The 27,405-nt window shown below is 39.4% G+C and overlaps 1 protein-coding gene across 4 annotated transcripts in view; it reads right to left on the bottom strand.

Moving 5' to 3' along the window:
- The window catches only part of HYCC1 (hyccin PI4KA lipid kinase complex subunit 1), a 33,611-nt gene extending 7,300 nt beyond the window's left edge, over window positions 1-26,311 (bottom strand). The window contains exons 1-10 of one of the 4 annotated variants that reach the window (XM_088653541.1): window positions 26,068-26,311; window positions 14,375-14,454; window positions 12,567-12,668; window positions 11,783-11,962; window positions 9,367-9,447; window positions 7,375-7,490; window positions 7,063-7,158; window positions 6,212-6,328; window positions 5,408-5,495; window positions 3,836-3,995 (exon numbers count right to left, since the gene is read on the bottom strand). In XM_088653541.1, the coding sequence (XP_088509667.1) occupies window positions 3,836-3,995; window positions 5,408-5,495; window positions 6,212-6,328; window positions 7,063-7,158; window positions 7,375-7,490; window positions 9,367-9,447; window positions 11,783-11,962; window positions 12,567-12,668; window positions 14,375-14,425 (991 nt within the window). In that variant the 5' untranslated portion in view covers window positions 14,426-14,454; window positions 26,068-26,311. Of the gene's footprint in view, window positions 1-3,835; window positions 3,996-5,407; window positions 5,496-6,211; window positions 6,329-7,062; window positions 7,159-7,374; window positions 7,491-9,366; window positions 9,448-11,782; window positions 11,963-12,566; window positions 12,669-14,374; window positions 14,455-25,696; window positions 25,744-25,931 lie in introns of those variants that run through there. The other 3 variants (XM_035129121.3, XM_035129120.3, XM_088653540.1) reach the window with 3 other exon arrangements.
- Window positions 26,312-27,405: the final 1,094 nt, after the last annotated feature.

The following is a 27,405-nucleotide window of genomic DNA, read 5'->3' as shown; positions in this document are numbered from 1 at the left end:
CTGATTAACTGGAATCTTAACCTTGAAGATTCAGATAGCTGGCTATCACCCTATGGAACTAAGACATACTCAGAGTAGACCCAGTGAAGTCCATTATTTCAATGAGTCTACTCTCCAAATCACCCATAATGTATTTACAGTCTCATATTTTTTCCTTTTCTAAAATCAAGCAGTTAGAACAATAAATATAAAAGAAAGACACTGTATTTTTATGTTAGTTGTACGGATGATTTCTGGTTTAGAGAATACTATTACAAGTCACTAAGTGTTTTTAGGAAGACAGAGGATTAGAAAATATTGAAGAGCTGGGAGCCAAGTAGCTTTGAGGTCAATTAATAAAAAATAAAAATTATAATCGTTCCATTTTATAGCAAATTCAGGTAATCAAATGCCTATCAGTTTCAAAGTGAAACAGGACAATCAAAAATAAATGTATGGTTTCTATATACTAGGAGAATCCTACAGGCCAATAAAGCTATTAAAATGAATGAAAAATTGTAAAATTCAAAGCGTAACCCAAATGCACACCACTGGAGATTCAGAACTCCCCCAAATGTTGAGGACAATTGAGCTTACATGGGGAGAAAGGTGGGTATAAAAGGAACCAGATGTCTGGCAGATTGTGTGGAACAGGGAAGGTAGGGAACGAGAGGACACCATCCTGCTCAAACCCCTAACAGCTCACAATGATATCCTTAAGAAGTGGGATTAGTTTATGGAAACATAAAGATTAAAAAAAACAAAAAAACCTGCCTCCATGGCACTACATAGGGATATTTTAGGAAAAACAATAAATTTTGCTGCTCATCAAAAATCGTTGCCATATATCTATAGAATGCTCAGGTTGGAAGCCCCTTCTCAACATAGCAGGGAAAGGTGTGGGGAGGAGGAAAGAGAAGCAAAGAACCACAAAAAGAAGTCCTTTTCCTTTGCCCCACTCCTGCAACGACTGAACAGGACTACTAGGCTCCTCTTCCAGGTTGCTTGCTGTTCTTTTACGGCTGGGGAATATACCATACCCCCAATATTTTGTTCCAAGTCCCAGTTCTTCATTCTCATACAGAACTTGAGATCTCCAAAGCATGCCAATTCAGCAATAAAATGCTTGCCTAAAAATAAACCACCTTTTTGGCATCCACATATACACTTTGTGTCATTATACCATCGTTTATGGCAACAAGCTACTAAGTATGAAGCATAGCTTCCCAAGCTCAACACTCAAGAAATTAAGAACTCACTAGAGCTTTACTTTTCTTATGCAAATTAACTTAATAGGAAATGAGAATAATAATGCTATTGTTGTAAAATACACAGAGAGAGAAGAATCGAAGACCAAACCTTTCAGATTCTAAAATTGCAACCTGATGAATGACCGACTAAGTTTACCATCTTTGAGTTAAAAACTATGTGAAGTGTTCCCTACAGAAACACCTGGAACTAAATTCCATGCCTCTACTAACACTGAAAATCTCTTCCACTTGGTGGCATGCTTTCATAGCTGCCAAATCTCCCGTATTCCCCGGGAAACCCCTGTTTTTCCAGCTGTCCCCAGCCGGAAAAATGGATTTTTTTTTGTTTTTCCCCGGTTTATTCTGGCGCGGTGGCCATTTTGGAACTGGGCACAGCAGCATCAAAAGTCACTTCTGAGCATGCTCCGCCCAGTTCCAAAATGGCGGCAGCGCTACTTCCGGTATGCTACTTCCGGTCCGGTCCCTTATTTTTCAGAGAGGAACTTGGCAGGTATGCATGCTTTCCATATAGAGAGTTTATGGCATTGATCTGGACCTCTGATAATCTGGAAGTTCCTGTTTTAATGCCCACAGTACATGTTTTGCTAAAGCATTTTGCCCCACACCTGTGTGAAGTGGTCAGGTTGCAGCAGTAGGGTTTTTGTTCTTCTAGGCAGTTGCAATAGGTTGGTGTAGCAGGCTTAGTGAGACCAAGTAGATGCCACCTGCATGCACACTGGTTGACACAAAATAGCAAAGGAGGTACTGTAGTTACTGTAATTGGAGATGACTGCAATGGAACAGGGAAATGCCTCTTTTCTACTCTGAATCAAAGCTTTAAGCAAAACACTGTTTTCCTTTGTGGTAAGAAGGTCAATGCCTAGAAACACCCAATCTTTTCTTCTAGATTATTTTTAAACACAGTTAAGTTATAAAAGTTCTCTTGCAGGAGACAAAGAACTCCCCCCCCCCATTTTACACCACCACCTTCCTGAATTGAAAGTTCGCCATTTACTAACTCTTAGGAGTCTGCAGCAACACTTGCATACCTGGCAAATAATTGTTCTTCTTAACAAAGTAACTGTTCATCTTTATTGGAGTCAGTTGCTTTACTAATTCTATCAAGCCTCTTTCCTTACTGTTATCTGCTGCAGCAAACACTTGTCCTAACCATTGACTCGTGAACTTCAGCACCTGTATCATCAAGTATGACTCCTGCAGGAAGGCAATATTAAAGAATGGTTTGGTTTCTAAAAAGTGCAAGTTATTTAACTTTTCTGGGCTATCAGTATATTTAGTTTCATAAAAAGATACAAAATTGTATTAGTTAGAAGGAAGCAGTGCTATGTGTCCTTGGACCATTATTCTGCAAGTTACTGAATTTAGAAATGCTAAAACAGTACTGTATAGAAATGCCTTAAACAAATAAATAAGTGAAATTTGGGCAACACTCCAAATCTTTCTTAACAGTTTCTTAATGAGGAGACAAGACAGAAGGAGCAGCTAGCCAAATCAGTAATCAAATGTATTTCATAGTAGTAGGTTTTTTTAAAAGCATTCTGCTGCAGTTCATTTAGAAGACAGCAACATCTTTGTATGATCAGATTCATCTCAACAGATACCACTAACCTGTACAAATTGAGCTTTAAACTATAGGACTGAAATGAAATACTCTACCGATCTCCAATATAGCCAGAAAACATTACTGGGACTATTAAGAGGTTCTCCAGTGACTTTATATCCGTAGATAAAAATGGAAAAAGGTTCCCAGTCCAAAGGTTGTTGAAGTGGTAGGGCTAAGCTAATCTAATTTTTTATCCATAGTGGATATAAATCCATTATGTGAGTGATAAATCCCAGTAAATCTTGATACTGCCCCTCAATATGTTGTAGATTATAGATGTTGTCTTGTTTTATACAAAGTATGCCTAATTTTTCTCTCTCAATGGAATGTGTTGTTTTCTGCAGGATGAAATAAGCCTTAGATCATCCAACTGGGGAGAAGGGTACATTCAAGATCTATTCTAATGATCAAAAGTTGTGATTAAATAATTTCATAGTGACTATCCCATAAACAAATGAAAATAAAACGCCTTGTACTCTATGCGGATGCTACTTCTTTGCAACATATTCTTAACACAAAACCTACATGGACACTTTAAGAGCTAAATAACTATAATAAAAATCACTGATTTTGATAATCTTCACTGTTTAAAATAATGAAGTTCTAGCTATCTTAATTTACACAGTTTAATTTACTCTTGGGAATTCAATCTATTATTTTGCTTCTTAATGAAATTATATACAGAAGCTTTCAACTTGAGATGAAACTTCCAGTTATCAAATTCTGGATACGGGCAGCTGAAGTGCACACCCACACTAATTTTGCAGTGTACATATTAAAATTTAGGAATAATGAATGGTAAACTGAATAAGCATAGAGTTATTTATGCATCAGAGTACTGATAGAGGAAGTCATAGTATCTCTTTGTATAAAAGAAATTAAATAACACAATTAATTCACCAGTCAACTTAATGACATTCTGGAAGCCTTGACTTCTCGTATTCAGTTAACAAATTGTAGTTTCATTAACTCCATTTCTTACCATGCCTTTTCCATCTATGGCCCCGAATAGACAGGCTGGTCACTGCATTTCTTGATATTCTAGATGCAGTAGGTGTAATTTCAACCTGAATACATTTTGTACCTTCTTTATTAGATTTTATGGCACCCTGAGGCAACGAAGCTTTTATTGCATTGGCAACCTAAGAAATCAACAAAAAAGTGTGATAAATTTTCAACATCAATACCAGATTTTGAATTAAAACAACATTTCATATATATCAAGGAAAGCATCAATATAGATATGATGAAAGTCAAAACAAAAAACAGTTTGACTTCCATCTGTTCAGTTATGGCTTTAGAGGATTAGTAAACAATTCAGACTGAGAACACTTGCCTTAAAAGCTGTTGCAGAAGTCCATTTATAATCATGTTTCCCCCCTCCACTGTCATTCCAAGTGTACAGAAGTCCTTGTTTCTGACAATTTATTTACTGTGTGCTCTTAAAAATTGAGAGACTATTATGCCTTAGGCTTTGGGTCCCCAATATTGTGTCCATGGACACTACAGCACCTCATTGGCATCCACCAAGGCCCCTTGTCCCTCTCTCAATTTGCAAATGTTATTAACATAGTTTTTGGGCCTTTTTTGGTTGATGTAGGAGGTGGTGATTGCTTTTTGGTCTCTGTATTGTATTTTTTGGAGGGGTGTTCAGGTGCTTTTATAGGGAAGGGTTCTGAGCAGCACCAGACTGTCTTGTGAAATGAGAATTTTATGGTGCCAACGAGTGTTTTAGATTGCCAAATGTACCCCCAGACCCAAAGAAATGGAGTTGGGCCGCCCTGTTTTAAAGGCAGCTTTGCCCTTGGAAGGCTAGGCAGCCATGGCCGGGAGTGTGTTTGTATAGCTTAGGCCAGGCATGTCAAACACGTGGCCCTCCAGATGTTTTGGCCTACAACTCCCATGATCCCTAGCTAGCAGGACCAGTGGTTGGGGAAGATGGGAATTGTAGTCCAAAACATCTGGAGGGCCGCATGTTTGACATGCCTGGCTTAGGCCAACTGGAGAATGCATGTCTGCCCTTGATTATGCATGCCCTAGTTTACATCTAGAGCTTCCAATCAATTTCCAGTACTAATTTTTAAAAGCTACCCATTAGTTTTTGAACCCTATATATCCAAGAACCAGGCTATTTAAAGGACAACCTCCTCCTACATAAAGCTACCCATTCACTTGGACACTGGAGAAGATCTCCTGTTGCTATTAGAGGTATGGAGGGTGGTAATGAGGGAGATTGCCTTTACCACAGTAGTTCCCAGGTTATGGAGCTCCCTCCTCTCTGAGGATATCCAACTGGCTCCTACTCTGCCTGTGTTTTGAGCAGATCCATGGCCAGACTAGTGTTCAATTTGTTTTCTTCTCCAATGTTTTCTCTTTTTCTGGAAGGTTTTATTAGCTCATTGCCTATGATTTGCCTTTTAATTGTTATGGAAAATTGTTTTTTAATTTTAGCTTACATTACTTTGGCAAGTTCATATGAGCTGGGAAATCAGGATATAAATGTTTTAAATAAAATGTACAAATGCTATAGAATAATTTAACACAAGATACTTACCAACAGTGGTTCTGGATATAACTCCAGTTGTGCTCTGTATAAAATATCATCCATTGCTTTACGAGCTAGATCCCATTCTCCATTATAACTAGAAAGTTAGCAGAGACACAAAATCAGAACTGATTATAATGATTATTCATTTCAACATCACAGCCATACATGTTATTCATTATAGATCCATCTGGATGAATCATTTATCATAACAGAAATAAAATGCACAACATGTATTCAATAAAATAGAAGCTATTTGGAAACACTGATATTTACGATATTTACGATATTTTCTAGTCATTTGACTCTGTCTGGTGATTCCCCAGCCAGCATGGCCAATGGTCAGAGATAATGGGAGGACCTGGAATTGGATAAACCTGGTGTAAAGGAGAACATCTAAAGTGCTGCTTGGTCTGCCACTACTTCTGGATGCCCAGATGGTAACTTTACTCAAACTTGGGTGGTGCGCCATAATAACATCAGAATAGTCCTGCTGGATCAGATCAGTGGTCCATCTAGTCTGGCATCCTGTTCTCAGTGGCCAATCAGATGCTCCACAAGCAGAACCTGAGCAGAACATTCCTGGGAAAGACAATTCTAGGCACACTGACATGCCTTAAGATTCCTCTAGAGTCAGTCATTATGTTTTCAGAAAGGTAAGATATAACTTTCAGAAACTAAAATCTTTTGTGACAGCACCCATAGGATCACTGCACTCTGTCATATAAATGAGCATTACGCATTATGTGCACTGTCCAACCAGTAATGTACTATTCTTTTTAAAATATAGGACATAACATTTCCTGAACTTACAAAGCATAATAAATCCCAGTTAACATCTGCACCATGAATTCAGAGGAAATTGGAATCCTGCTGTTTATGCCTTTGTATTTCCTTACTTGTTGACGAGGATATCCGCAAACACAGATCCTAAAAGAATATAATTAGTATTAGTATTGTTATTTTAGATTGCTTGATTGTGTGTTAAAAAAAGGAAATATATTGTGCAGTTGTTATGTTGAAAATGATAAAAGAATCTTGAAATGCATGTTGTTTTTTTAGGTCAAATCAGAGTGCATCTAACTAGCCAATTCCATCATTTCAGAGTTGTCTCCTACAAACCAAAACATTGCTCTTATCTGGTCAAATTTCTATTAAATCAAGTTCAATTAGCAATCCAGATCATAAAAGATTCCAGCAGGATTCCTGAAGAGCTTTGCCTTGGATACAATAGTTTGACAAACCAATAAATTAAACTTAGGAATTTGAGTGTACATCTGACTGACTCAGGGTGGGGAATTGTTTGGACTCCATGGGCCAGATCCTTATTAGGATCAGCCTCATGGGCCAAATGTGACGAGCAGGGTCGCCTAGCTCTCAATAATATGACTTCCCTACAGGGAGCTCTCTTGCATACCCATTCTTCTTTCACACTGGCCAAATGTGGAGAGACAGCAATACTGCTTAGGGCTGGGTTCCAAAAGTACTGTTTGAAGCATCTGTCCTCCCCTCTTTTAGATTACTGTTTTAGATTACGCATTTTCAGAAATGAAAAATCACCCACTGGAGTTTTAACTTGTACCAAGCTCTACAGATTGGAACAGACACCATAGGATTACAATTTTAAAATACTATTCTCAGTTCAACCAAGAAAGAAAACTTACCTTGAGCAGATTTGACATAAAGATTGAAGAGAAACTGCAGGCATATAGCTTAAGGCAGCATTGTAACGCAACAAAAGGAATGTCAATACTTCAAACCTATGAACAAATAAAGAATTTTGATTCATTGAAAAATACACATGGCTTGATACACACACATTATGAACTGTTATCAAGAACATACCACTAACATCTAAACTATACTATTAAAAGTTCTGTTAAGTGTGGTATATGAAGATAACATGGAAGGATAGTTGATAATTGGCCAAGTTTGGTATTTTGTATAAGACTGAAAGCAGCAGCATGCATTTTTACCTGTTTTGTGCCGTTAACATCTCTCTCTGCAAATGAGGTCCGCTATACACAACCCTGGATAAGCCATGCTGAGATAGAGCACCCTCAGTAAGAGCCATTGAACCAATACTCGAAGGCTAAGAAAAACAGATACTTGAATACATCACTAAGAACAGCAGTACTGAATATTTTTTTAAAAGAAAAAAGCACAAAGAAACTAAAATAGACAGCTGATTGTTGACAAACATAAAAGTATAAAATTTAACTGAAGGTTACATGGTAAGCAGTACATTCATAAGGAAAACGGGAAAAGGCCACTAAAATATAGTACAGAAGATTCATTGTGCCACTTCAATAGTAACTTAAGAGTGGTAACAAGATCAGTTTACTGGCACAGGTGGGTTAGAAAGGGGAGCTGAACTCTTCCCTGTGCAATTCCAAGTGAAACTATTTTTAAAAAGAGCTAATGACCTCTTAGGGACCCAGGTGGCGCTGTGGTTAAACCACTGAGCCTAGGGCTTGCCGATCAGAAGGTCGGCGGTTCGAATCCCTGTGACGGGGTGAGCTCCCGTTGCTTGGTCCCAGCTCCTGCCAACCTAGCAGTTCGAAAGCACGTCAAAATGCAAGTAGATAAATAGGAACCGCTACAGCGGGAAGGTAAACGGCGTTTCCATGTGCTGATCAGAAGGTCGGCGGTTCGAATCCCTGTGACGGGGTGAGCTCCCGTTGCTTGGTCCCAGCTCCTGCCAACCTAGCAGTTCGAAAGCACGTCAAAATGCAAGTAGATAAATAGGAACCGCTACAGCAGGAAGGTAAACGGCGTTTCCATGTGCTGCTCTGGTTTGCCAGAAGCGGCTTTGTCATGCTGGCCACATGACCTGGAAGCTATATGCCGGCTCCCTCGGCCAATAATGCGAGATGAGCGTGCAACCCCAGAGTCGGTCACGACTGGACCTAATGGTCAGGGGTCCCTTTACCTTTACCTTTTTTAATGACCTCTTAACAGGAGTTTCCTCTGATATTGGAGCTTCATCAGGAGAAAACCAGCTAAAATGTAGGGGCGGGGTAGGCTCAGGCTCAGCTCCTCCCTTCAGCCCACCTTGTGCTATGTTCCCAATTTCCCTTGCAGCAGGGGATTTGGCAACAGACCTAACTTTGCAAGAGGGTCTGTTGCTATCACATGTCCTTATACTTCAGTGCTAAACGTTTAGTTGAACCACATCAAATTTTTTGGTTATCACAGTTTTCATGCACTTAAACACTAACCAACAACAGACATTTTATTCTCATTTTATCTTCAGCTTTATTATTCCACTGACCAAACTACCAGTAATGTAAAATATTTCATAATTTTAAATAAGTTAGGTTCTACATCAGGCATAGGCAAACTCAGCTCTCCAGCTGTTTTGAGACTACAATTCCCATCATCCCTAGCTAACAGGATCAGTGGTCAGGGATGATGGGAATTGTAGTCTCAAAACATCTGGAGGGCCAAGTTTGCCTATGCTTGTTCTACATAGTTATACCTGAAACTCATTAGAACTTTAGCCATGACAATACTTCTCAGATATGGTAATTTAAACTCAACATTATATATTCCAGAACACTGAAGCCCATCATATTTTACTTCAAATATTTCACATTAAGGATACTTTTAGAACAATCTTTCCCAAACTGATCCCCCCCATCCCCGATGCTTTGTACTAGAGTTCTCATTATCCCTGACCACTGGCCATTTCCCCCTGGGGCTGATGGGAGACAATTTAAACACCTGGAGGGCATAGGACAATAAGCTAATCAGCTTGCAAAACCCAGGTACTCTGTGTTCATCCTTGCCCTAATCACTTGTGCCTTTGTAAGATACAGCAACTAGTTGCACTACCAGCAGACTTTTAAAGCAAAAAATATTTATCCTTAAGATGACAAAATTAAGGCCAGGTGACATTCATGCAAGGGAGGCTACAACAAAACTACACACACATATGGAAGCAGAAGTGTCTCTATTAAACTTACTTCATGATATATGGAAGGTTTGGATAAGGATGGAATTGTAAAACTTAATACCCTACTGTGCCCCTGTTTGTCAACTATTTCCTGTAAGGTATAAAAGAAAGTTATGTCATATAATGAAAAATATATGGAATTTTGTTTACATTAGAAATCACTTGAGCAACTGCAACAGAGTAGGGCATGAACTTCCCATCCCTCATTAGCTCTTTAATTATGCCCAAAGCTACTAAATGGATGCACACGTGAACATTTGAATTTACAAGAGGATGAATGTGGAAATCCAGCATCTTATTATTACGTATTAACATCTAGGATGTCCTAATCAAAAAGCATCTGACAGCTGACATATTAGAAGTTTTACTCAAGTGGAAATAATTACTAATCAAGTCTAATCTTGCTCAATACATTTGCTTCTTTAGAGTCCTAAATAAATCTTATGGGTCATATCTAATGGCATACACCAGTTAATGGAAAGTTCTCTTGATCCAGCACATTCACAAACACCCCATACACCACTGCCCTCACCACCAAATGTGCTCCAGGGGGTTTAGGTCCAATGAGTTGCTGGAGGGGGACCAACTGGTGAAAAGAGTCTCCCCAATCTGTTCTACTGACAGGAGTCTGCAGGTTCAAAGAGCCTTCTGTTAAGCAGAGTAGCAGAAGGTTGTCCCTGAACGTAACACAATGACTTTAATGTGCATTTTAACTTATTTTCTCACAAAAAAGGAATACTATAGCATAACACACTGAATTACAAACTTTATAAAATTCCTTTGCACTCAGCTGCATACAACATTTACATGTTTAGTCTGTTGCAGCAAAAAAATACAATTCATAGAATCATAGAATCGGAAGAGACCACAAGGGCCACTCAGTCCAACCCCCTGCCAAGCAGGAAACACAATCAAAGCATTCCTGACAGATGGCTGTTAAGCCTCTGCTTAAAGACCTCCAAAGAAGGAGACTCCACTACACTCCTTGGCAGCAAATTCCACTGCCGAGCAGCTCTTACTGTCAGGAAGTTCTTCCTAATGTTTAGGTGGAATCTTCTTTCTTGTAGCATGTCCCTCTTCAGGCATCTTATTTACCATGTTTATCTTGCTAGGTCTATTTATCATTAATGGCTGATAGTCATACTCATTTTTATAGGTTCTGAAAGTCACTTGTGCTTTACATAGCACCGTGACTCAGCCGTCTCTTAAATTGCTTGACTTTGGGGGCTCCCTTGACAGACCCTTGATTATTCTGATCTCTCTGTCCTCAAGGTGTATAAACTTACCCACAAGATGAACACAATGCATTTTGCATAATAGACTGGACCAAGAAAGCCTACGCCACATATATTTGTTAGTTTATTATTATATGAGACTACTGATTTAAGTACAGATAGAAAACTGAGAAATGAGAATTTCCTTTAAGCCTCCATCAAAATCAAGACATTCCACATTTAAACACCACTGATGCGGTTAAACACCAATTCTGAGCTTAATACAGAAAAAGTAATTACCATGGTTATAAACTCAGGTAGGTAGCCATTAACTGCATCAGCTAATGACATTCTTTTCATTAGTATGCTTACTTGTTTGCTTATGCATATTAACCAGAGTACAGAAATGGAAATGCCTTCCCAGAATACAGGCCATGTTTGTCTCTCCCACCCACTCCAAAGACACAGAGTAGAGCCAAGGAAAGTATAGGAAAGGCACATTGTTCATCTATTGCTCCATTATCTTGTAACAGAAAGCAAGATAATGCTTTGTAGTCTCTCTCACCCACCCACTTTGCCCTTCCTCCCAACGTCTTTCACTTTCAAGCAGAAGAAAAGGGTGTTGGGAATTCTACAACAAAGATTGCTTCCTGCTGCAGCACACACACACACTCATTTTCCCACCAATATCTCACATACCATATCAGGAGATACTGAGGGGTGGGTGGAGAGAGACTATAGAAGGAAGCAGCGAACCTACTTCCAACCCTCTTTTCCTTTTAGAATATTACAAAGCCCATTTTACCATGCAACTCTCCCAAATATTTAGTCAGAGGCACGCTCCAGGGAGGAGTTTTTCTACTACTATCACAGTGAGCTTAGTAGGTAAACATGTGATATGAAGAATGCCTACTGATGAATGCCCCGTAGTTCAACTGTTTTAAAACAGCTTCCTTCATCCCACTATGCTAAAGCTTCAAAATACAATTGCTAAATCCAACTAATGTCAATACAGAGAATACCAAACCAAAGCAAGTTAATATTCCAGATTTCTGGCTTGTTTTCTGAAAAAACCACATGATCATTTCTGCTAATAGCAGTATGTCACAGAGATTTAGATCTAACTGGTTAAGAGGACCCTTGGGACATCACACAGTAATTTGCACTTTATCCCAAGAGAGAATAATTAATTTATCAAGTGTGAATACAAACCAAGTTATAAACTCCTAAGAGAAGTGCTTCTATGCAGCCACTGCTTTGTAGGTCCTTACTGGCAGAAACGGCAAGATAGCACCATATCAGTTCTGGAAGAAACTGCAGCGTGAACTGAAGCAGAAGTTCCTCACCACTACGATAAAATTCAAACAGCTGATGGCAGACTGGTTCTAGCAGCTGAAACAAAATCAAACATTAAATATTTTGTTAGTGGATTAACACATCAGTACGCATTTCTACACTTTTTAAAGAAGCAAAATTTATCAATTCTTAAAAGAAACAGTATTGTATTGTAAATGTTAAATTAGTATGCTCCATTCTCCCCTTATGCCATATTCAATCATAGCTGCTATTTCATCAGCACAGAAGAGAGAAATAGGCAAATTGTGAATTTCTGTCTTTGGTCAGAAATACATTAGGGAAAGAAAACAGTTAAAACTCTCTCCCACAATTCCAATAATTATCTAATTATTGATACATTTAATTTCACATCTAGTTTGGCTCTCAGCTGAAAAGGGTAGCCTTTAAAATCAGATTTCCAGTCTTAGCAGCACGATAGAAAAGTTGAAATATACATAGGTAGTATCTACAAAAAGTCAAAACCAGAGGGCTAAAGCAGGGTCTCATAAAGAAGAGAACAAGGTTTAGTGCTCTGTGTTGTTCTTACTTCTGCTAATCCTGCCCACTTCTTAAGAACTTAGTGCTGCAGTGAAACAGTGTGCACAATTTATTCTCAACAGTTCTCCCAAACCCAATTATAATTCTGTACACATTTACCTACCTCACTTTGTGGATCCTGAATAACTTTATAAAGAGATGAAACCAGAGAACTCTTGTCTTTCAGATTTTTAGCATAGCTTGGTATAGATGCTTCTGGCACCGTCTAACACAAAACATTTTAACACACAGTAAGCCAATATATAAGTTTCTTTGCAACCAAGATACTTACTCCCCCTTCTTCATATGAGGTATTCATCCTATTTTTCCAGGCTGTATTTTTCTTGGGGGGGGAATGTACCTCATAACAAAATGATTTACTAAATTTGCATACCACCCTTCAGCCAAAGATCATTGGCAGGTCACAACATAAAAATACAAAATGAAGACACAAAATATATAATAAATCAAACAGACCAATAACCTCCCTCCTACAAACTCATTTAAAAGGAAACAGAATTTTAATCAGTCCAAGCCAAATACCTGGTTAAGTTCTAGCCATTCATCTACATAGAAAAGGGGGGAAAGTAGAAAATGGGGAATAGAGGGAGAGTTTGAAGGACAATGTTCTTGAGAGAAAGGGTGCATGTATGCCTTTTGGTGATGATATGGGACAAAAACAAAGTATGAATGCTAATGCTGCAAAGAAGAGTAAATTAGATAGGAGAGATTTTATTTATCTATTTCATAAACTTTATATGCCACTTGATTGAGATACAAAGTGGTGTACAAGGAGAATAAAACAACAAAAGTATTGGTAGAAGGAAGTTAAAACTATTATATAAACATTTGAAAAAATTGGGAAAAATTCAGCAATAAACTAAAAGCAATCAAACCACACGTATGCCACATTATAAAATGCCACATTATCTGGGTAGGCTTGTCTAAACAAAAAATATTTTTAGCAGGAGCTAAACAGAGTACAGTGAGGGTGCCTGCCTGGTATCAATAGGTTGCGAGATCCAAAGTGTAGGTGCTGCCACACTAAAAGATTTATTTCTTATGAATGCAGAACAGGTATTATGTGGCACCTATAACAGTGCCAGTTCCGCAGATCATAGTCGTCGAGTGGACATATATAGGGTAAGATGATATTATAAGTAACTAGACTGAAGTTGTTTCCGAGCACAGTTCAAAGTGTTGGTGCTGACCTTTAAAGCCCTAAATGGCCTCTGTCCAGTATACCTGAAGGAGCGTCTCCACCCCCATCGTTCTGCCCGGACACTGAGGTCCAGTACCAAGGGCCTTCTGGTGGTTCCCTCGTTGTGAGAAGTCAAGTTGCAGGGAACCAGGCAGAGGGCCTTCTCGGTAGTGGCGCTCACCCTGTGGAACGCCCTCCCATCAGATGTCAAAGAGAAAAACAGCTACCAGATTTTTAGAAGACATCTGAAGGCAGCCCTGTTTAGGGGAGCTTTTAATGTTTAATTATTTTATTTCATTTTTCTGTTGGAAGCCGCCCAGGGTGGCTGGGGAAACCCAGCCAGATGGGCGGGGTATAAATAATAAATTATTTATTATTATTATTATTATTATTATTATTATTATTATTATTATTATTATTATTATGGCTTTATATACTGTACTATGAGTAACATCTTGAACATGGCCAGATTGTCAACCCAGATTGACAACCTCTAAAGATCTCTGAGCATAGGTATTAAGTGCTGACAAGGTCTTGGGTTTCTGATAGTAATGACCCCCATGATGCCATCCTGTGAAGGATTCTATAAGACTTTCAAAATTGCTAATGTGTCCACAATATCAATAAAGGTTCAGGACCTCTGCTCTACACTATACTGGCTCTACTACTATGGATAATTGCTAGCATTAAATCTTGAAAATGAATACTTATTTTTGGGAAATATATATTACCTTGTATTCCGATAACCATTCTTCTACGATCCCTTTGTCCACCGCCAACATCTTCCAACATCTGTTCTGAAATCTTCAGCCTTAAAATTTGGAGCAAAAAGTTTAACTATTATGCATTACACTTGTTTTCTGCAAAAGTGGAACTACTAAGCAGTAGATATATAGCCTTATGATGCAACAACTTACTCTCTTTTCCATAGCTATGGAACTCCTTTTTCATCTTAAATGCTAGAGTGTTAAGAAGAACAAAGTGGGGGAAACCTATATTTGACTGAAGACCAGCAGATGTTCATCTTCTCTGAAACCTTTGGATGTATATGAAAGCATGTCTCAACTTCTATATTCTAAGATATGGAAGTGAATATATTCCTCTCAAACGTACAGTCTGCTGAAGTAGAATTAGTGTTGTAATATTTTCATTTCAATATTTTTCCAGAATCTTTTTTTGGGAGGAGAGTCATGAGACATCATCAACTCTGCCCCTCAAACTAGCAAGAGTAGCTAAGTATCAGCACACCAGATTTCACACAATACATTTTCAATTATGTTGACAGAAAGGGAAGACTGTCACCATTTTTTTATTTCTATCCACAAAAAGACATGCTAGGATTCTCAGTATCACCAGTTACATGGGAAAAACACAGATTTATAGCCATATAATGCCCACATGTATGAAATTACTCAACAGAAATTAGTTGAGGGAAGCCCATAAGATTCGAAAAAGATGTGTAGTGTAAAGTACAATTACCAAACAACAGGCTATTACTAGCCTCTATTAAAGCTTTTGGAACCCAGTTCAACCGATCATTTTAGTGCTGAGTTTAAGGTACAAAACACTGCATACATTTAAAGCACCGTCCCCCACAGGAAACTTGGAAACTATAGCTTGTTATGGGTGCTGGGAATTGGAGCTCCCTGTGAGGTAAACTACAGTTCTTATGACTTTTTGGTGAGGGAATATGCTTAAAATGTGTGGAGTATAAGCAGCCCCAGGGCACTCAAAATGCAAAATCATTCATCTAAGTACTACTTCTTGGCTAACTTTATTTTCATGAAGACATGTAATGTAATCTGGAAGGTGGAATATAAATTGTTTCCCTTGGAACTGAAGACAGCCACAGCAATAGAAATTGTCTGAAGAAACAGCCTAACACTTTCTTCTTTGCTGTCTTTGGTTGCATAGGAAACCTTGACATCAGGTTGTTAGGTTCAATGGAGACACACGTAGAGAGTAACGAAGGCCACTTGATCAAGGCCTTTTTACTTTGTACAAACATTGATAATATCTTAAGACAGTAAATGAAAGTGGAAGCTTTAGGAATACTGAAGAAAGAAATAAAACCAGACTCAGGATCAACTTTGTAGTAGATCTGGACATGGACATCAGCTGACACCCAAAGTCATGCCTGATGACTTTACAGGCTGCTTTCTTAACTTTTTCCATAAGTCCCAACCCCCATTCATGAAAAATATAAAATTCCTAGCACCAAATAGCAACAAACAGCAAAAGTACCTAACTAATAGGGGTCCATTTGTTCAAATTATTCTAGTTGCAGAGTCCCGCAGGAGGGGGGGGGCAGGAGAAAGGACAGCATGTATTTCCAGAAGCCTAAGATGCATTAGCTCCAAGTTGTTCAGGAAAGCACAAGAAACCAAGAACTCTTGTCTGGAGTACTGTATATTTATAACTGCAGAGGAATGTGACTCATTCAGGAACACTACTCTTTAGAATGCTTTTTCTATTGTGGAAAATTGTGTTTAATAAATATGAGAACTGAAACTATGTCAACCTTATCTAGTAGCTTCTTGGAATGTTCTAAATCTATACATTCCCTACTCTTCTTCTGGTATATAGTTACAAAGGCTCAAAGCAACTTAAAAAGCCATAATGCACATCCCTTTGTCAAAAGATGAAGGAAAGAGAAAATGTGTCTCTCCAAGTAGCTCATTATAATGTGGTTTATAAAGAGTATGAGTCATCCAACCAAGACCTTTTCAAGAAAATAACAGAGTATTATTTTAAGCAGAATGCTTTTGTTGTACAATTGTGATGTCAACATACTACTTTGGGGTCAATTTCACAAGTTCAGGTCTATAGCAATTAGGAGAGGAAAATAGAACTAATCAATTTTCATGTACATGTTATTAGGTAGTCATGCAGACTGTACCTCCATAGGAAGTCCTGAATGTGAACAGGAAATTGCTTATCCCTGCTGATATGCTCAGCAGTACTCAAGTTTTAGTGTATTTATGGTACTATTTTTTCTGGATTATTCCATAGCTTTTCCTATTATTTATTTAAACTAGACCAATGCAACACCATCATATATATATATATATATATATATCTCATGCATGGAATCATGCTGAAAAAAATCAGTTGCATGTTCATTTATATTACATGATTTGTCATCTATCAATTTACGATTATAACAGCTGTGTGTCAGCCAAAATACTTTTCTTTCTCACATTTATCCTTCCTTATAAAGTCAAGCCCAAGCAAATCCACTCCACTGCACTGTTTTGCAAATATATAACGTAGACATACACAAAAAATAGTCCCACAGCACTCTATAGGCTCTGCTGTGAAACTGAACACAAGCCAACCAAATTTGAAGGCAGGCATTCTTGGTTCCTCAGAAATGCTAACAATAGCAAACTGATTATTCTATATCAAAGAAGTTTGGTTTGCTTAATAGTAGAAACTGTAACAAATGTTAACAGATTAACAAATATTGATGAAAGATCAAGCTGAGACTCTCCAATATAACTCCACTGAAATTTATCTGAGATAAATATATATTTTTAAAACTTACTTACTTTGAAATAATATTGCATGAATTTGGTACTGATGCAAGACATATAACAAGATAAAATGAAAGGCCTTGTCTTTCATCATGTTAAATTGCACTATTAATTTTATCAGATGAATTATTTATGAACAATCCACAATTAAAATGAACTTCATACAATGCAGAAGCAAACATCCATTCCGTGCCAACAGCAGGAAGCTACAAAACAGCATGGTTTTAGTTGCTTCAAGTCAAGACTACTACACGCAGATTCAAACCATGTGATATTTTTTAATGAAAAGGTCAACTTTTTAAATTTAAAAACCATAGTGATACATGATACCTTATTTTATCTCCCTAAGCCTATATCAAACAACTTTATGCTGTATTTGCTGGTAGGCAGTTAATCTGTTTACTTGTCACAGTTTCAGTTAATGTTTGGGTGTTTTCTCACACTAAGCTGACTATACCATATTAATATTTGGAACACAGAATAAATCTTATAGTAATAATTACCACCAATTTATTATTAAAAAACAACAAGACGACAGGAGCCTTAGCCTACTGAGACTACTGCTTTTATGCTCCTAGAGTTTATTCCAGACATCTTTATACACTTAGGAAATAATTTCCAAATAGTCCATCTAGTCCAGCAGTCTGTTTTCACACTTGCTAACCAGATGCCTATGGGGAACTTTCAAGCAGGGTCTGAGCACAAGAGTATGCTACCCGCCCTGGAGTCTCCAGTAACTGGTATTTGGAAACGTTACTGCCTCAAGCTGTGGAGGCATAGCATAGCCATCATGGCGAGAAGCCATGAACTTTTCCAACACTCTTTAAAAGCCATCTAAGTTTTTGGCCATAACTGCCTCCTGTGGCAGCAAGTTCCATAGTTTAAGCGCTGCGTGAATGTTTCAGTCCTTTGAATCTTTATAGTAAAGTTTATTTTGAAAGAGTAGTTTCAGACCACTTGCAGTCTTCCATGATTCTTGGGAGGAGTAAATCACCAACAGTCTCACAGAAGACTACATAAGTGATAATGAGGTGCAACAGTGGAAAAAACAGTGGAAAAACAGTGCTTAGTTCCCAAAACAGTTCTGTTGTTTCAAACTGGCCAGCAAATAGGCAATAATTCTCCTAACTAGGTTAGAAGTTTGCTCAATGTAATAAGGAAAGTGAATACTGCAGGGGAGAAAAACAATTCACCTTCATCTTGAAGCACTGTTTTACATATTAAATATTACTATGAAATGACTAGTATAAAAAGGAAAAACTGATAATTTTCAAAGAGTGCAACACAAAACTGAAGAGACATTTTTCGGAGATTTGACTCTTACCACATACATTCTTGAACTATGAGCAAACGTAACAGTTTCAGAAAACCTATTCCAACTCCACCCTGATTTAATACTCTACAGTACTCTCACAAACACTGCACATCACAGAGCACAAGAATTATCATTTTATTGTCATTAAAATAGTGACTGACAGTCAAAGAAAACATATGAAAGCCAACTGCTTCATATGCTTGCAAAATAGCCTTATAATCTAAATGTTACCACATTTCCGAGGCATACAAAGGGCTTGTTTATAAAACAGCTCCTAAGAATGCTGATTCAAGAACAAAAAAAGCAGAAGTTGGGTGTGGTAAGCACCCTTTCATTTTGTACAATTTACAGCATACATTTTCAAGAATTATCAAGTGTATTTCCCCTCGTACATCTAGTTTGAAAGGTTTTTCTATTGATTCAATTTTCACTTATGATTATAACTATCTGTATTCCTAATGGACTCTGAAGCTCCATTAGACAATTAGGCAAAGATGAGAACCATATTTTGTGAGGAACATGGCTTAGGAATGGCGAATTATCCATGAGAGAAAATAGCAATAAATGAACCATCCAGATTCACAACTTATTCACCCACCAAAAGTCTTAGTAACCTACTTGGCCAAATGTAGCTGTGCTCCAATGCAATCCTATACATGTCAACTCAAAAGACCTACTGAGTTAAACGGGGTTTACATCCAAATACATGTGTGCTGGATTGTAGCTTTCATCATTTGTGAACCTCAAAGTAAAATGAAAATATTCTCTACTTGGTCATTTGCAAGACAATAACATTCATCATAAGTTTGTCAGTCATTTACAAACTTGTCATGAAGAAATAACAGAACAGAACTGAGCTCAGGATTTATAAGGCCAAATAACTCATTTTCCCATGCACTCAAGATTGGTCCCAGTGCCGGATTTACGTATAAGCTACACAAGCTATAGCTTAGGGCCCCACTCTCTTGGGGGCCCCAAAAAAAATTAAAGGAAAAAACAACCTGGATGTATATTTCCAATTGTATTTCAGTTCAACAATTACTTTGATAAAATACATATTTTGTTATGTGCAAATGGCTTTAGTTACCCATTAGGTCCATAAATTACCATATAGCATATATTCAACATAAAAAACCAGCGACAATTTGTTGTTGACAAAGGACAGCTGGACATATACAGTAAAGGGCCCCATTACCTTCAGTAGCTTAGGGCCTCATCAAACCTAAATCCGACCCTGATTGCTCCCAGTGCTATCAGGGCTGGGAACAGGAGGGAAATCCTTATAAAGAACACAGGAAGGAATGCCGTGGAAAGAAATGACAAGGCAGTCAGCTTATGCCATACTCAAGGTTTCTGCAACACAGCCCTATGCCAGCTAGAAAATTCAACAAATTTGCTTCTGGCTTTTAAAGGTAATCAGGCAGAGCTGTTTCTCTCAGGTCAACCACACAGGATGCACTCCAACTTAAGCTGCAACAGCTACAGGAGGGGAAAATAGGATTGGTCTAGTCCTCCACAAATAGAAATGCATCAACATAGGAACTTCTAAAGAAACTATTAATTTTAAATAGGATATGAAACATTAGCCTCCTACAGAAAAACAATGAAAATATGCATCACGTGCTTTTGAAAGCTATAATGCATTACAAGAACTTAAGGACATCATTTTTACATCTGCTCTTCGTCCACAATTTTAAAATGAGTGTTATGGATAGTACACCAACACTAGTGAACATTACATTAATATATACACATGGCTCACAGTGCAGTTTGGCATCATTGAGGAAAGCCTCACGCATAGGTATGTTAGTACAAGACCTTACTAGTACATACTTAAGAGTAGTACAGAAACAACTATGCAAATGTAATTGGCAAAGCAAACCCTAGCATTTAACTGAGCCACCAGGAATACAATATCATGTGAAAGCAAAAGCTCACAAATATATGGTACCAGAATCATGTATGTCAAATCTGTTTTTGTCCACATTAAATATTTAAAAGATCAATAAAATGTGCTGCAATGCACTACTGTACAGAGATTAAATGTTCTTACACAGCTTTATAATGTTTATATAGTTTTATTTATATTTCTGCTTTGAACAGAATGTAGATTACTTCTAGCAGAGCAAATGTTTGACAACTGACTTTAGTGTTAATTTAATTATAATATTTAAAGTTTGTTCCTTTAATTCTGTTCTTCCCAATAGTAATTATGAGATCTATGCATAATAAAATTCTTGAATACAAACTCCAAAAATGGCATCATTTTGAGTCTTACATAGGAAAAAAAATGTCACTGATAACTAAAGAGCAAAAAACTTGCATGTAATATTCTGGTTGTGCATTTAAGACTATACTGAATTAGCAAAACCTGTATGTTCTTTTCATGAATAAAAAAATTCAGTGCAGGATCAAAGCATCACTAAAGACTGCAATATAGAGCCAAGCAAACTAATTACAGAAACATTATGGTCTATGTTTTCCAAAAGCAGCCCTGCGAAGTTCTCCTGTGAGGTATTTAAACCTCCCTGGTGAGTCTTCCTGAAAGCAATTTTATTTTGTTTTAATCCACAAAAACACAGAGAAGGAAAATAAACCATATATTATATATACCATTGTCAAATGTTTATTTTAAAGAGTCAACTGTCAGTACCAATAAAAGAAATTGAACTGTGTTCAAAACAAACAAAATAATCTGTGTAAATACAACCAAAGTCACTGCTTTAACGTACAGTATATTGTTAGTTTTACAAGTACGGTAGTAAAATGATAGCAGGCCCCATCCTCCGTGAGCTGGTGTCAGTAGGAAGGTAACTCTGGAGAGCAGAGAACAGAAACAGTAGGACAATAGCTTTTTCAAGATCAGCTATAGTAAGAGTTGCAAGAGTTGTACAAATATTGTTTAACTTGAGTCTGTTGTGTGGCATCATAAAGTTTGCAGCAATAAACATTACAAACTATTTCAACACACTCCAGTGAACACATAGGACGCTAATGGGTTTTGGGGCTGCATTAAGAACTGTATTCATATACTACAGTGAATAAAGAGATTACAGGACTGCATTATGCCTATTGGGCAAAGATAGGATCACTCTCAAATCCTACACCAACTAGAAGAATCAAAATAACCACTACGGTAGCAACATACTTCCTCTAGAAGAGGCTGCTGGGGACAGACGAGATAGAGGGAAAAGAGAAGGCAGAACAGGGACACGGTAGGGGAACATAAATTTTAAGAGGGATGCTAAAATCCCTAGGGATTATTCTCTAGCACCAGCCCTTGATGGTGGTTCACAGGTGTGGACTTTTTTTTCTGTTTTCCTTAGGAAAATCTGTTGATGGGGATAGTGGTAGATGGATCTAGAGACAGAATTTCTAGTCCTATGCAGGTCTACTCACGACTAAACCCTACTGGGTTTCATGGGATTACTTTCAAATAAATACTGTATACAGAAAATTATTTCTTTTAGTACAACAAACCCATAGGGCTACAGTTCTGGAAAGCAAGTGAAAGTGTGCCACACACAATACAAAAGCCTATGAATTTGTTCTCACACTTTTCCCTGCCAAGCCATACAGTCAGAAAAAAAGTTTTAAAAAAACAATTTAACCAATAAAATACTACTCTTTCCAACTGAATACACTCCAAATGATTTTTCATATGCAATGGTCTCAACATTGTTTGTGATCAGTGGTCCCACAGCAGAATTCTGAAAGGGAACTATAGCTTTCATATCTCCACCTACCCACTGACCTACATAGCTATTTATCTCTTGCAGTTAGCAGCTCCTTCCTTCTCTCTGGCTGTGGCTTTTTCCATGGTGAAGGTGTTGTTTATAGCTGCTGCAACCCTTTCCTGTTGCTGGCTCCATTTGACAATTTCAACCCCTGTTTGAGCGAATGACTCAAAAAGCTTGGTGACTACAAATGTCAGTTGCTGTTATTATTATTTATTAAATTTCTGGGACTTTGTAACTACAAAGGTCAGTTGCTGCCCACCTGCCCATTAAATCATTGTGGCTTCTGACAAGGAAGGCAATTTGGACACTTCCAGACAGTATGTTTGTGCACTGTGCATGGGACCAAGTGGACTTGGCAAGGCACAATTATAATAGCATTTGTACAAGTACCCTATGCTGATGGGTGCTACTAATGTTGGGCATTACGTGTGTGCAATTATGTGATGATGGGTGGTGGTGTTGGAGTTATTTATTCCCTTGGGTGTCTCATATGACCTACCTTACATTGTGCCATGATCTTTAAAAACACACTTGGTTACTATGAGGACTGTAAAGGCATTCCATTCCCAAAGATTCTGAGGGGATTCTCTCAAGTATTGTTTGTTTATTATTATTTTAAAATTGCATGGTACAATAATGTGGGTGCCTTGGTAAGGACAGGGAGACCCAGCTTTAAACGATGGCTCATCTACAAAGTTTCAAGAAATAATTCTCTCCCACTGAACTTGGTGAAAAAAATGGGAGAGGGAGAACTATGTATATGGGGGGGCACTGATAGATGGGCATATTGGTGCCTGTGGGCACCATGCTGGCAATCCCTGATGCACATCACTCCAAGCTCTTTCGAAAAAAGGTGGAATGAAAATGTAATCAGTAATTCCTCCACTGCAAAGTGGGGAAAATGTACCAGAGGCAACAGATAAGCAGGGCTACCCATGTAACTGTAAAATATTATAGTCAAGCTTATTCTATATAAGCTTATTCTCTGTAAGCAATACTGCACTGGCTTTGAAAAAAAAATCATTTCAAAGGGTCCATTTATAGTAACCCCTTGTATATAAGAGGCCTACCATGATCAGTTGCTGTTAGGCAAATAGTCAACATCATAGTGGAATCTACTTCAATGAAATGCTGTTTCGTTTTCTGTGTGTGTCTGGACTGCATGTCAAGTGAATATACAGTGTGGGTGTCAAAACAAGCAGCCATTAAAATAACTATATTCTGTCTGTCCACTCTACCCTTTTAATGAGTGTCAAAATATGATATTTCATCTGCATAGTCAATATAAATTTTAACGCAGAAATCCCCATGCCTACATTAACAATCTGCATTTTTGATGTGTAAATTCCCTACAATGCATTCACAGGGCAAGCACTCATATTTTCAAGATTGCACAAGGAGACAAAAAAGAACACTAATTTCTGCATTAGAGGTTTAAAGGTTTGTGTTAAGAGTTTTAAAGATTGCAACACTAAATATGTGCCTGAACCTGTTAAGCAGATTGAAAAAAAAATCTACTGAGACTAATGATCACAACTCCCCAGCTACCTTCAATCACAATCAACTTAAGCAGATTTAAATGTAATAAAAGGATTACAGGAAGGTAGCCTATCTAATCAGAAGACAACAACATCAGATTTTAAGTTATGATCTTCAAAAAGCATGTAAAGTTTTAAGTACTTAAATAAAAATAAGAGTTCTTGAGCACAATTTCCAATAGTATTTGAGAAGTCAAGTTCTGACAGGAAAGAAACACTTTCCTTTTTATAGCAAGATTTTGAGATGCACGGTGACCCCTAAAAGCAAAATAAGATGAAAGCAAATATATTAGTGAAAACAGTAGGGACAGTCAGAGCAAGAATGTATGTTAATGGTGATGAAACAGATGGTATGGCACCAGTGCAACTTGTGTCTTATTGATACTGAATGCTGTCCCATTACAAGGTAGATAGAACCTACAGTATTTCTACAGCATGCATTTACAGTTATACACTTTATTAATAATTGGGCTTTGAAAAATACCCTGGTTATTTCCAGTTTTTGTTAGGCCTCCTTGGCAAAACAGCAAGTTGCACACAATTTAACTTTCAAATGAAGATGTCCTCAGTGCCAGCTAGCTTTCACTGCCTATATACTAAAGCTCTTTCATTTGTTTCTTAATAACCAAAGATGCCATCAACCAAATCTACACCCACCTCATTACAGTGGTACCTCAGGTTAAGAACTTAATTTGTTCTGGAGGTCCGTTCAAAACCTGAAACTGTTCTTAACCTGACGTACCACTTTAGCTAATGGGGCCTCCCGCTGCCACCACGCCGCCAGAGCACGATTTCTGTTCTCATCCTGAAGCAAAGTTCTTAACCCAAGGTACTATTTCTGGGTTAGCGGAGTCTGTAACCTGAAGCGCCTGTAATCCGAGGTACCACTGTACCTACTTTGGGGCTGCATGGATTCTGTGAAGGCAGAGCACTGTAAAACTACCTGGATGATCACACCCTTCTTCTTCTTCTTCTGCAACCACATTTAGATATGCCAGCTAAGGAGAACCCTTCAAGCAGTAGCGGAAGTGGGCTCTCGTCCACAAAAGCTTATTCTACAATAAATGTGCCCCTCTTCAAAGTGCCACAAGACTGCCGGGGTTTGGGGTTATTGTTGTTTTTTTGCCACAACAGACTAATTCAGCCACCCGCTCTGGAAGTTCTCAGGACACTTTTTTTTCCTAGTTGCCTCGGCGTGGAAACGGCCAAAAAAAAAGACAGCAGCAGCAGCAGCAACAAAAGAGTATTGTGGCTGGCACCTTAAAGGGTGTGTTTCGGTGCAAAGTGCTCGTGGTCTAAAGCCCCACTTTATCCGGCAGCCTTCAAAGGCGCCACGAGAATCCTTTTTGTTCTCGCTCGATCACAGCTAACACCCTCTGGAATGTGCAGGGCAAAAGGAGGCGGCGGCGGAGCTGCACGTTGACCCTGCCATGCCCCGCCATCCTAGGCTTGTTGACGCGGAGATCAGCCCCGTTGATATTAATAGGGCTCCCTCTCGAGTCATTAAAGGAGCGGATTGCAGGCAGAGCTCCGAGGACAGCCCTGGACGCGCGAAGAGCCAACTATCCCCAGCCGACCCCCCCCCCCGACCGCAGCCAGCGGGCGTCGCGCCCCACCACGGGACGGACACCCGTCGCTTCCCCCGCGCCCCACAGTCCCGAGCAAGATCGAGGGGCACCAGATGCCAAGCGGCCGCCCCCTTGTTTCTCACGGCGACCCGCCGCCGCCCCCATCGGCCCCTCCGTCCGTTGCCGGCGCTTCCCCCGTTGTCCCCTCCGGTAAGACCAGAGGGCGGCGGCCGGCTCCCTCGCGCTCTTCTCTCTCGCTCCTGCCTGCCTTCCCCCCAAAAAAGAAAGAGGGAAGGAGAGGAGACGAAGAGGGCGGGCGGGGTCTGTCTCGAGAAGGAGGGGGGAGTGGTTCAAACCTGCGACCTCGCGAGGAGAAAAGAAGCCCCCCGCACTCCATGCCGTTAACTGAACTGGCCGCTCCTTCCAACCGTTCCAACGCTCCTTTTCCAACGGAAAAAGAACCGGTAGACATTCAAATTCTTTCCTTCCCTCTTTCCGTCGCGGGGGCGGGGGACGAGGAAAGAAAGGAAGGGAAGGGAAGAGGGGAAACCAAAAGTTCCCTCAGCGCGAGCGCCCGCTGCCCAGGCTCACCCGTCTCTTCCACCCTCAAGCGCCTCTCCGACGCCGCTGTTCACCCCTCACGGGAGCGATGCCCCGCTTCGCCGCTCAAAACGCTACACGCTTTGGAGGACCATCAAAAGTGCAGGAAGGAGAAAGAAAGACTGACTGGCTGGCTTGACGCGGAGGGGGGCACACAGAGCACGGCAGATGCCCGCATCGCCCAGCGAATCCGATTTCTGAGTGGCTCAACAAGCACAACCAATCGCGAAGCCGCAATCCTCTACGACGCGAATAGACGCTCTTCGGGAGGGCGGGGAATGCAATAGGTCCCGCCTTTTTATTACTTTCCCAAAGGGCTGGCGCAACCCCGCGCTGAAGAGAGCCGAGGTGTGAGATGACAGTCGCGCGGTGGGAGATAAAGCACGAGGGGCGGGGTTTCGTTTGTGCCGTCATCGGCTGATTGACAATAAAGACTACAATCGAGTTCCACGGAGGTCAGAGGAGGTGAAGGTCTCCGTCCTTTCGATCGCCTGCTGCTTTGTGCCCACCGGTCGGGACGCCTATGCAAGTGACGAATTTCATCCGTCCCTTGTCCGCAGCCCCACGTTTCACAGAATAACGAGGCTCAGTTCGGATTACTATAATACAGCGAATAATTCCAGGGACCCAGCAACAGAAACAATGTTCCCACTTTATACAAATTCGGCACCGCCTACTCCACGACATGTAGTTTGCCTCTCAGAGAGAGCAATTTGCCAGCCCAGCCACCATTCGATGGGCAAAGAAATGAGCTTTCAACTCCAGTGATCACTACAGCACACTTTCCCAAACAAGTAGCAAAAGGGGTAAATACAATTTCAAATTTCAACATACAGCTATTTGGTAAAGAAGCAGTGTCACCCCAAAGATCCAGGCATGCCTGTAGACTCTTAATCTCAGGGTTGGGTTTGAGCCCCACATTGGTCAAATGATTCCTGCAATGCAGGGGAGCAGAGTAGATGACCCTCATGGTCACTCCATCTCTACAATTCTATGATTCTGTGAAGACATGTCTGAAATGTGTGGGAAAGACAGTCCCCTAGCCTTTCCCAATGTAAATTATATTTCTCAAAGGCTTGTTCTTCCATTTCTGAAATGCAAGAGCTCAGCACTATTACATCTAGTTATGGACTGCACACATCATCCTCATACAATTGTTTTACAACTGCATGCAGATTTAGGGTTGTTGGCACTTTGATAACGAAAGCTATATTGTCCACTCATTCCATTTCAGCTTGATGGCATGAGGGTATATCTAGCACATATGACTTCCTCAACTTCTGAAACTGATAAGGTTCAAGAAGACTCGGAATACACTGTGTGTCATTTTAACCATGCCAGCAACTCTCTAGGAAAAATCTGAAGACAAATCATTGAAGGAAAGAGACTGACCAACGATTTCTTAAGGTGACCCTTACTGGTCAATTACAAGCAATCCATTTGTTTCTAACACACCCTTCTCCCC

Source organism: Zootoca vivipara, chromosome 11 (assembly GCF_965207765.1).
Source record: "Zootoca vivipara chromosome 11, rZooViv2.hap1.1, whole genome shotgun sequence".
In the NCBI taxonomy this organism is placed as follows: domain Eukaryota; kingdom Metazoa; phylum Chordata; class Lepidosauria; order Squamata; family Lacertidae; genus Zootoca; species Zootoca vivipara.
The sequence above is the reverse complement of the archived record's forward strand: the minus strand, read 5'-3'. Positions and strand labels throughout refer to the sequence as shown.